The following is a 12,176-nucleotide window of genomic DNA, read 5'->3' as shown; positions in this document are numbered from 1 at the left end:
TCAAAGTATATCTTCTAAGCTTTCAGCCAAATCGATGTAGCCAACAGTATTTTACCACACAATCATGAATTTCAAATCAGTTTTAACTTAAACCACCGTTTTAACCATAGCAACTGTTTTCAGACCAACAAATCAGCCACCGAGACATACAAACACAACAGAAACCAAAACAGAGCATTTTGCCCTTACCGGCTGCCCTCCACAGTCTCTAGAAAGGCCGGTTTACTGCAGTTCAGTCCTCCTCGAGGTTTTAGTCTTTAAGTATTTCAGCAGCTCCAACTGCTCTCTGTCTCTACTCTTTTGTGTGTGTTTCAAGAGGCAACACCATGTCCTTGATTGGATCATGTGATCCACCTGGTATGATCTTTGTTGACACTCTTTTCAAGTAGCTTTTAGATGCGGGTGATGCCTGGATACTTGGATAACAACTGGAGGTTTGAAGGTTTGAATTGAAGATTGACAACACCTGTATGACTGAGAGTCACACAAGCAACAAAGTTATAAAAACGCTCCAGAAAAGACCACGAAAACAAAGTGATGAATAAGTAACAAAAAAGCATCAGAAAAGTGATGACAGAGCCACAAAAATGTGACGACAACGCCACAACGCATGGAAACACAATAGAGATGTGAGAATTGTTGGTAAAGCCGAAGTGGAGAAAACGTGATCCATTAAAGCAAATAAAATGAAAAATTGTCCAAAGTTTATAAAAGCCTATGTATAAACTAGTATGAATAGAAAGAAGTTTGAAACATTGTATCGGGTTGTTTTTCCACTAACAGTCGCTGACCTCTGACCCCTCTGTTTACAGGCCGACCCCGGAGGAGGCGGCCCAGTGGCGTGAGAGTCTGGACCTGGTCCTCAACAACAGCTGTACGTATCACAAAATACTTTTTAAACATACTTCCTCACATTCAGCCCTTCTGCTACGCAAACAGGCAAGGGTGGCTCAGTGGTTTGTGCGTTTGACCACAGACGCAAAGGTCAGCGGGTCAATCCCTGCTCGGATCAGTGCGTGCTGCCATAAATCAATACAAGAACGGACCGATGCAACAAAAACGTTCTCATGTCGGGATGGAAAATGGAGCGCACAGTCCTGTCATCGTCCTGTTTCCCCTCAGGAACACCAGAGGCCGTGGGGGGCTTTTCCTGAAATACTTAAGGCGAGACACGGCAGGTGAAAGTATTGATTTTTCACGCGGTGGTCGAAGTGGAGATTTTTATCTATTTTCCTCCCTTTACATCTTAGTTTTCATGTCAGATATAAAAATGATGATGTTTATTTTATGATGTTTTGTCTGCGAGGTGGGGGCGACCCGGAAGTAGAAAGGCCGTCTTTCCCGCGGGTTTTCATTCATAAATATTGACAGATTTGACATCCACGTGTCCTGCTAAGGGGCCCCGTGATGACGCTTTCACCCAAATATGGTGTTTTTCCTCCGACGAGACGCTGGAGCGGAAAAGTGGAAGAACGGGCCGAGCATGCGCACTCGCTACAAAACTTCAGGGCTGGTTTTCTCTGAATGAGAGAAGCCGCACTCGGGCAGAGCCTGAGCCCTTATAGAAGCTCCCACAGACTCCAAACTTTACAGGCTGAGACACAACAATGTTTTGAAGGTTTTTTCAGAGGGATTTTTTTATATCTAATTCCAAGCCTGATTTATTCAGCTTTGAAACCAAAAAAACAGGCGGAATTTGAGTTTTTACAGATTTTGTCACTGATGATTAGTTTATTGAAAAACTAAACAAAATATCCAAAATCCCCTCTGAAAAAATCTTAGTCACTAATATGTCAATAAAATAAAACCATAACATTTAATCTGGCTCATTACTTTGATTTCGTTGCCCAAAATATAGGCAATTTTGGCCATTTTAATGCTCAAAATGCCTTATTTTTATGTGAAAACAAAAAATGACAGAAAAAATGCATATTTATATCTGTAATGTTCAGCAAAAGTTTCAAATTGACATCTCTACATTTATTCTTTTTCTCCTATTCACCTGCAGTGTCTCGCCTTAAACCCAGGTGAAGAACATGCCCTGTGTCACTTCAGCCCCATTGCTCCCGACTGTCACAGAAATGAATGAAAAACAAAAATAAATCTGAGCAATTGTCCCGCACCTGGTTCCCTTTGGCAAACCCTGAGGACAAAGGGAGATTTTCTGCACTTTTTCCATTCAGCCTATTCTTTCATTCAAACCTCACATAATAACAAAATGGCCTTCATCTTTCTTAATGTGCGTGTTGTGCCCCGTGTTATGCAACAGGAGCGTGCTGATTGGCCGGACACCGGTGAACACGTACAGGCGGAACTGACAGACGACATTACTGCAGGCTTTTATTCGCTAATGTCCTCGGGCTAGAAAACGGCGCGTGATTATCTCTATTAAAGCGGCCAGGCCTCGTCTCTGGATGTGACTTACGTAATGATTTTCTTCGTGACGGAAATTACTCCCGAATTGAGTTGCCCTGAGGCGTCGAGACAGGTGCGAGGAGTTCATCGCAGGCTGCGGTGGCTTTTGGACAATAACAGAGCCATTGTACTCGGAGCCGCTGCAGGAGATACTAGTGAGTATATACTGCATTGACATTAAAATTAGCACTTTGGTTCTGGCAGCACAGAAAGGCTTAATTGCGTTCTTTAATAACTATATGCTCGACATGAGAAGCCAACGTCAGGCTCAGGGGCAACATCCGGCCCTGTGTGGAGCCTCCAACCCCAAAGATGATTCTGAGCAGTGTTATTACACATCTGAGCTCCAACACAGGGCTGTGCAGTTAATCGAAATTTGATTACGATTACTACACTAAACAATTAAAAAATTAGCATAATTGCAAAAAACGATTATAATTTTATTTCATTTTATTATTTTATTTTTTCCATTTTTTTTTGTTTTTCCATGTTTTTCTTTTTTTCCAATTTTTTTTTTTTTGTAAAGCAGACTTGCTTTTCAGGCCGCTGGGATTATTTTCCCTTCGCATTTCACGTGCCACGGCTCATGCTTTTGCCTGACATGAAAACAAACAGCGCTGTGTGATGATGTCATCAAGCCGCGCTGCTCAGTTTGCTTGCGCAGGTGTGAGGGCTGGCCAGCAGGGGGCAGGTGTGAAACAGAGACCTGTCTTTAATCAAGGTGTACTTGGAATCATTTGTACTTTTATTACTGTTTAGAAAACAGAAAATATCAGCAAATCGTGATTATTATTTTTTCAATAATCGAGCAGCCCTACGAACACCTGCAGGGCCAGATCTTGTGGTTCACAGCGCAGGCTGTAGAGCAGACGACTGCGCAGACGGGTGGCTCATTGTGATCTTCAGTGTCAGACCTGGCGCAAAAAGTGGGCAGGACAGGAGGAAGGACAGACTCGCTTTACGATGTTGTGGTGCCGCACTTGAGGCACGTGTGGTTTATTTATGGAAAACTGTAGTTGTTTTGGTGTTAGGGGTGTGTTTGGTGTTAGGGGTGTGAGCGTTGATCTACTACTACTCCACTACGCTGCAATGTGCTGGGCCCCGGGCAGCACAGAGCGGGACAAGAACAGACTGAACAAGCTGGTCAGGAGGGCCAGCTCCGTCCTGGGCTGCCCCCTGGACTCTGTGGAGGAGGTGAGGGACAGGAGGGTGTTAGCCAAGCTCACCTCCATCATGGACAACACCTCCCACCCACTGCACGGGACTGTAGAAGAGCTGTGCAGCTCTCTCAGTGGCAGACTGAGACACCCTCAGTGCAGGACGGAGCGCTACCGCAAAGCCTTCATCCCCACTGCTGTCAGACTGTACAATAAGACTGTGAAGTAACGCCGACTGTAACAAGTGAATTTCTCCTTTGTGAGATGAATAAAGGTTTATCTTATCTTATCTTATCTTATCTTACTGTATCAAAGTAAACCCGTGCGTAACCTTTCAAGGCAATTTCACTTTTGTTTTCAATTTGACGTCGATTCTAAGGAAGAAGACAAGGCAGTGGGATGTAAAGAGGAACATGTTACGGTTGCCATAGAAGAGTAGCACGAGAGCTGCTTTTAATGAACCACGCCTCAGTCGACCTCTTTTTCTTAAATAACGCCCTCTCCTTGTGGCGCAGCCTTAAACGCAAAACCTGCGCCACACGCAAGATCGCACGTTTAGAGTTTAGAGTTTCGCACGGACTGAGCCAGTCACAAGATCTGGCCCACAGTGTTTAAAGTGTCTAACAGTCTGTCTTTTCCTGTGCTTGGTGTCAAAACCAAACACCTAAAATTTAGGGCTGAAACAACTAATCGATTACTAATGGATTAATCATTTTCTGGTTCACACAGACTCAAATAGAGCAAAAAGGACATGAAATGTAGTATTTTTTGATTAAAACCTACTTTGTTTTTATAGTTAGTGTATGTAGTGTTTTGTACATTGTAAATTTCATGAATATCTGTCTGTGTCTCATCCAATCAGACGCAGAATCAGCACCAAGATCCTCTTACAAACATTTACTTTAAAGGGATATTTCAGGATTTTTGACACAGGGCCTCATTTCCTAGTTATCCAGAGTGTTGCTGATTTCTGGAGATATTTTTTTTGTAATTCATGCAGTTCTTATATTTGAAGAGTTTCGTGGCGCTAGGCTAGTGCGAGGCTAGTGCATTTCTATGGTATCAGCTAGCCTGCATTAAAAACAGTGTGACCCGCTCCACAGAGCACCTGAGGCAAATCACTTATAACACCAGACTAACCATAGAAATGTCTGTGTCCATAGAATCATTTAAAACACCTTATATTTGAGCAGCATCAGCTTCGGCGGAGTGATCTGCTAGAAAATAGTCCCTCAAAATGCGATCATTCATGTGATGCAGGTCAGTTATATTCCAAACATGATTCTATGGACACAGACATTTATATGGTTAGTCTGGTGTTATAAGTGATTTGCCTCAGGTGCTCTGTGGAGCGGGTCACACTGTTTTTAATGCAGGCTAGCTGATACCATAGAAATGCGCTAGCCTCGCACTAGCCTAGCGCCACGAAACTCTTCAAATATAAGAACTGAGAGGCTGCGGAGGCCAGTTCTTTCACTGTGCGTTTTAAGGTTAAGGTAAACTTCATTGTCTTTCCAGGAATTGAAAACTTCCCCTTGTTTAGCCGCTGTCTGTGTTTACCATGTGGGCCTGACCCGGGGCTCCTGGGAGAACAGAGGGACTTGATTGCGACTCTATTTTGGCCACTGCGGTCGTTTAGATCGGAGATAACCGCTCCGCTCTTATCACCGGCCGCTCCGCTCTTATCACCGGCCGCACACGTCCTCCACATAATGGCACATTTTGGAGCCATTGTGTTGAGTTACAATGAGCCGGCCTCCAGCTCAGTTTTACTCAGAAAACTCTGTCATAAGAGGAAGACAGACTTTCAATGTCAGCAGCCCTTTCCATTTGTCATTTCGCAAGGGTTTATTCGGCTGAGTTCATTTCATTTTTCAGTCATTGGGAAAACGGTTTATTAGGCAAAACTCTGCGCTTCAAAATTCAAATTACTGCTGTAGCCAATCGACCGCGACGAATGGGGATTAATGATGATGAAATGGTGGATAATTCATACTGATGTTTTTAATTGCAACTCAATTATCTGGATGGGAACACATGGGTTTAATAAGAATTCAAAGAAATATATTTTTTAGCTTTTCACTGCTGACGGAAACACATCTATTCCGAAAACCTACCAGAAAATGTGGCCAAAATGCTACAACAAAGAGAAACACGACAAAAAGCGACAAAAACATGACCAAAAAACGCTATAAAAATGACTAACGTGTAACAACAAGAAGCTTTGCTGAGTTTTGCAGACCTTAGCTTTCAAATGAGGCGAGAATATGTTTACGGTTACGGCCAAGAGTGAATGATACAATGGTTTTTAGGTTTCTAAATGTGTCCAATAAAAGTGGACCACACCAGTGTTAATTTCATCGACTAAAATATTTAGTCTTAAATTTAGTCAAAGTGATTTTTTTGGACTAAAATTAAATTTAAAGTTTCGCATGAGACTAAAACTATGACTGAAATGTCCAGATATTTTAGTCGACTAAAATGAGACTAAATAAAAATGAAAAGGAGAGACTAAAATCATCCAAACTTCTATTGAGCGTCTGAAAGAGCCTCAGATCATGTAAATTCTCTGCCAAAGGATCAGCTCTGAGCTTTGTTCATGTGGAGCAGCTCCATGAAGCAGAGGAACAACATTAAATATCATTATAATGAATATTGCAAATGCAAAGTCCACTAAATTAGTCTAGTTTTAGTCCACAAAATTGACATGCAATTTTAGTCGACTAAAACTAGACTAAAATTGAAACTTTTTTTTGACTAAATCTTGATTAAAATTAAATTACATTCTAGTCAAAAGACTAAGACTAAAACTAAAATAAAATATGTTGTCAAAGTCAACACTGGACCACACTGAAAGGCTCAGGGCGGAATAAGAACCCAAAAGGCGGTGGAATTTGTTTGCTTAATTAGGCGTATAATAAAAGCTAACTGCGGAAAGAGCTCAGCACTTGACGATAGAATTGATGAATAAACAATAAAGCGTGACTTGACTGCAAATGAGCCGCGACAAAAGACAATTACAGATGTGCTTTTCCAGCACGACTGTCAAATTACTAAACAAAGCAACGCCTCAGTTCCACTCAAAACTAAATGTCTCAGCGCTCCGGAAACGCTGAACTGACGAGTGTGAGATTTATGTTATGATGAGAAAGAGTCCTGTCTTAACGAGAAAACCATTTTGTTAGAACGTGTTAAAGGAACAGGCCACCGTTTTTACATACTGAGATATGTTCTTACCTGAGCTTTGACGAGTTCTTTAGGACCTGTCTGATCTTCCCCCGTGCCTTCAGTCACGTAAACACAGCGCAGACGGCGTTAGCATTTAGCCTCTCCCTCTCTCCTCTATAGCTCCAAAACAGGTCAAGATAGAAGCTACCAAGCTCTTCCACGTTTTCCCTATTTAAATATGGTTACGTGAAGTGTTCCACTACAAAGTATAATTACACAAAATTAAACAATGTGGATTTTCTAAGCGGATAAAAGGGGGGACTATATTGTAAGGCGTAATAATACCAGGAGTAGTTTGAAATCCGCGCAGTAATCTTCACTTTACTGCGCGGATGCCAAAGCGACCAATATAACTATATTTACAGATGATAATATCAATATTAATATTAGTCAAGGACAATTCCATTCACATAAAAGAAAAAAAAAACGATGTACATTCAATTAACACTCAAGATAAATTCATGTAATGGATCCCATGTTTCAAGATAATCGGTTTCCTGATTATGTAAATCTAAAAGCTGTTTTTTCTACTGATATCGTCTCCATAACGTGTCAGTACCAGTCATAATGCGTCGGACAATCATTGTCTATCCATTTCTTCAAAATTATTCTTTTGGTTATAATGCATAATGATAAAAATGCATTCTTTTTCGTTGATGAAACATTACAAAATTTTATCCAAGGATGCAAGTTTGCGGAGTCATTGGAATATCAATATGTAGATATGACATGGCTTCGTTTGTTGTTTTTGTCCAAAACTCCTTTATCCTTTGGCATTCCCACAAAAGATGAACCAAGGTTTCCTCAGCTGCCTGACATTTTATACATAAATTAGTATCTACAGATTAAGATGTGTTTGAGTTTGCGATAACTCCCAAATTTCAGCAAAAGCATAATGACCCATCTTGGTTCCCTCACAATTGTGTTGGCAGAGAAGATTGCATGTTGTTGTTTGCATCACCGACACTTATACAGGTATGGAGAAGAGCTGTAGTGGTATAGAAACACCACAATATCACATAAATCTCAATTTTTTCAACAGTTTTTCCTCATTGGCAATGCTGACAAATGATTACAAATCAAACCGTTCCCTTCATGTGGTTTCAGATGGCCTGGCTTCTTTCCGTAGCTTCCTGCAGTCCGAGTTCAGTGATGAGAACATTGAGTTTTGGGTGGCCTGTGAGGACTTCAAGAAAACCAAGAACCCAGTCAAGATGGCCGCCAAAGCCAAGAAGATCTACGAAGACTTCATCCAGTCCGAGGGGCCCAGAGAGGTGAGCACCCGCCGCTGGAGTTTTAAGTTTTCAGAGGAGAGGGGTGAGTCATGCGGGATGACAGGATGCATTCCAATCAGACACTTACCAGGTGCCAAACACGTCTCCAGAAATGAGGCATGAATATGGATGGCGATATCACGGCTAATGGTTCTATATTTAGTCCATGACTCGTTCGTTCCTTTAGTCAATGACACAGCAATGAGCTTTCACTGATGTTTCACACGACCTGACCAGAAAAAGAGTGGCCACAAAGAAAGGTCACACGGGCTAATATTTGGTTCTTAGCTTTGATTACAGCAGGGGTGCCCAAAGTGGAACAATTCTGTTGGCCCGCCAGAGAGTGACCTACTTTTGCGCTGCGTGTGCTAAATACTAACTCCCTTCCATTCATTCTCAATGGTAAATATGGATGCAGTACACTTTTTGACCACCAGCGTCAAATTGGGGGCGCTGTTTCACTCCTTTCGCAAAGTTAAGGAAACACTGTTGGGGTGTCTTGGTATTTATCAATCACAGAGCTTTGTAGCATCAAATTTCACAGTTTCCCAACTTTTATTGCAAAGGTTGTTGACGTCAACAACAGTATATGTTAAAAATGGACTCATAAAAGAATGTATGCTGAACTGACACTTTCAAAATAATCTAATGTGGCATTTTCTGTGAGTTAACGAATGAGGTAAAGTCACTGTAGGTGCTGTAGATACAGGTGCTTTTTTTTGCACTTAATTGCTGCAATTGTTTTTGTTTTACTAGAATTAGGCTTTTGCCATAGCATGTTACTTGCATAGATAGAATCAAATGCAAATGTAGGCTACAAAAAGGTGTGTTTTGACCAGACCTCGGAGGCTGAGGCTGAGCAGGCCCCTGTTGTCACTCGTCATATTGTTCCGTGTACACAGTGACCATGTAGAGCGAACACGCAGACTGTGATGCACCCTGTGTTTGTGGGACCGGACAGCCGAGAGCAGGACGCTGAGCAGACCAAGGACAGATTCCATTCATCATCCGGGATTAGCTCTTTAGAAAACAGCTTTTAGAAAGTAAATCCTATCGCTCGAGCACCAATTTTAAAAAGACGGTGAATGAAAAGGGAAAATATTTGGAGAGAAGTGGGCCCTGTACGACATGCCAGACGTGGTCAAAGTACTTCATACCAACTGAGTGAAAGTACACACACTTTCATTTAAATAATACTTGAATACAACTGTCATGGTTTTACTTATCTGCTTACATACCTGCTCCATAAAACACAGCCTTAAGCATTAAAAGTCAAATTTCACGGCCAAATTCAGAGCCACACGCCAGCGCCACACAAAGCCCCTTGAGGTGCGAGGCGAGGAGGAGTTTTATGTTGTGAAATAAATCTGTGAAAGAGTGAGGCAGAGAGAGAGAGAGACAGGAGGACATGAACATCCTGAATGAGCAGGTTATTCCATCAGAGGATTTCTTCTTCCCTGATCTTTCCCGTTGTGAATGAGTGGTTCATTATTTTCACAAACAGTCCAGATCTTTGCCCCATTAATAATCTTTGAGATGTGCTGGAGAAGGCTTTGAGCAGTGTTCACACTCTCCCATCATGAATGCAAGATCTTAGTGAAAAGTGAATGCAAGACTGGTGCTGCTTATTAATATAACACTTGTTAGTAAAACTGTGTAAATGCATCAGGAACAATGAATGATGTGTTTCCTAATGCACGACTAACTGCTTGATAGTGTAGAAACAATTTATTACAAACATGTGAAGAGAGAGTTTAAAATGGTCATGTGACTACATTTTCAACTGTCACTACATTATGTGTGTTATCACCAGATTTTGTGAGCATTTTTTGCTATTGTTGCTAAAATGCCTGATTTCTGAGGCCATTTTTACGAATGTTTTCGATTTTTCTTTTCTGATTCAAACATCTTTCTTTTACATCAAACTTCTCTTTGCATTTTACAGTTTTGAACAGGGTTGCCATGTCTGGGCAGCCAAACCCGCCCAAAAATATCTGAAAAACATATATTGTTTACTAATTAACAGAGCCCATGTGCTCCCGCGATGATAAGAAACCGCCCCAATCTCCCTCCCGTATTGAAAAAGCAGCTCACGGAGCCTTAGATTTCAGATTTTGTTATTAAAAATTGTGGGGGAAAATAAAAGACTTTAATAGGTGTTGTTTTAAATAGCTGTATCAGAGCACAGAGCACATCCCTGTCCACAGTGGGAGGAGCAAACAGACACCTGTCGCTGTGAGGGCCGGGCTCTGAGTCACTGAGTCACACACACTGAGAAAACAGAGCCCTGACGAGGCATCGGAACATGAGTGTTTGTTTGTTTCACTCTTTAACCTTGAGCTTCTGCTCTGGTTCAACAGCAGTGACTCACATAAATTCACACGGAGGAAAAGAAGCCGTGTTTATCTGTCAAATAAAAGCCGATCGCCAAATAACAATCCACCAGCAGAGAAATGAGACTCAGACCAGTGTTAATTTCGTCGTCTAAAATGTTTAGTCTTAATTTTAGTCCATGTGATATTTTTGACGACTAAAATTGGACTAAAACTAAATTAAAAGTTTCTCATGAGACTAAAACTATGACTAAAATGTCAAGATATTTTAGTCGACTAAAATGAGACTAAATAAAAATGAAAAGGAGAGACTAAAATCATCCAAACTTCTATTGACCGTCTGAAAAGTCTGAAAGAGCCTCATATAATTTAAATTCACTGCCAAATGAACAGGTCTGAGCTTTGTTCATGTGGAGCAGCTCCATGAAGTCGAGGACCATGATTAAATATGATTATAATGAATATTATAAATGCAAAGTCGACTAAATTAGTCTTAATTTTAGTCGACTAAATTGATATGCAATTTTAGTCGACTAGACTAAAATTGAGAAGTTTTTTTTAACTAAATCTTGACTAAAATTAAATTACATTTTAGTCAAAAGACTAAGACTAAAACTAAAATAAAATATGTTGTCAAAATTAACACTGACTCAGACAGAGGGCAGAAGGGCAGAAGGGCAAACAGCGGTGCACGCTGTAAAGTCAGACCGGGACGGGTGAGAGGAACATGGGGATCTGAATGACTTAAACCTGCGGAGGTACTGGGCACGACTTCCTACCTGCAAATATACAATGGATTTCTATTGATAAGAAACTCATGTTAGTTGAGGAGTTCAGGAACAGTTGCGAAGGAAATTGTGGATTACTGGAGCCGTTGTGGGAAAGTTGTACGGTTTTGGAAAGTTGCTGTGCTTCATCGATTTCACGGAGTTTCCTTGATTTTGCGATAACCCTGCGTTCTCCCCCGTCTGCAGGTGAACATCGACCACTTCACCAAGGACGTGACCCTGAGGAGCCTGGTCGACCTCTCCCCCTCCACCTTCGACCTGGCCCAGAAGCGGATCTACGCTCTGATGGACAAAGACTCCTTCGGACGCTACCTGCGCTCCGACTTCTACCAGGAGCTGATCGTCTAAACTAAACGCCGACACCGACACACGGGCACACACAAAAAAAACAACAACACGTGACTCAACACAAGACCTCACGCAAAAGTCAACGCAGAAATCAGAACATGCAGCTTCACGTACACACCAGACACGCGACTAAACAGATTTTCTGGGGAGATGGGGCCATTTCGAGATACTGGAACATTCTTAAAGCCCATGCTTGCTTTGAACGTGTTTTTTAATATCCGCTAATGTGACGACGTGGCATTTTGACTGATGCTACAAATTAAACTGAACTAATTACAGACACTTTCTCAATTGACTCTTTGAGCTTTTCATGTAATTTGATCATCTTTTACTGATATGAAAAGCCCTGTTGGAGTAAATTATCTGGAAATGGCCCCATCCTCTCGACTGTGTTACCGACAAACAGGGCTGCACAAGCTTCGTACTTTATAATCTACATGTTTTCTCTTTTATAACACTCTGTTCTGCTTGAAACACATTAAAAGTCCGCCCACAAACTGTGCAGCTCTGGGCCAGTGTCCTCCGTGAGAAGAACATACAGAGAAAGATCATTTTCACCCCGTTTAGCGTCAAGGCGAGGTCGTTTGCTCGCACTGTCCTTGACAAACATGATTGTTTCGTTCTTGCATTGAG

At 41.6% G+C, this 12,176-nt stretch overlaps 1 protein-coding gene across 1 annotated transcript in view; it reads left to right on the top strand.

Moving 5' to 3' along the window:
• The window catches only part of rgs5a (regulator of G protein signaling 5a), a 254,907-nt gene extending 243,285 nt beyond the window's left edge, over positions 1–11,622 (top strand). The window contains exons 4-6 of the mRNA XM_079575006.1: positions 813–874; positions 7,908–8,074; positions 11,382–11,622. Of these exons, the coding sequence (XP_079431132.1) occupies positions 813–874; positions 7,908–8,074; positions 11,382–11,543 (391 nt within the window). The 3' untranslated portion in view covers positions 11,544–11,622. The remainder of the gene's footprint in view (positions 1–812; positions 875–7,907; positions 8,075–11,381) is intronic.
• The last annotated feature ends 554 nt before the right edge of the window (positions 11,623–12,176 follow it).

The sequence above is a fragment of the Gobius niger genome (genome assembly GCF_951799975.1).
Source record: "Gobius niger genome assembly, chromosome: 17".
In the NCBI taxonomy this organism is placed as follows: Eukaryota; Metazoa; Chordata; class Actinopteri; order Gobiiformes; family Gobiidae; genus Gobius; species Gobius niger.
The sequence above is the reverse complement of the archived record's forward strand: the minus strand, read 5'-3'. Positions and strand labels throughout refer to the sequence as shown.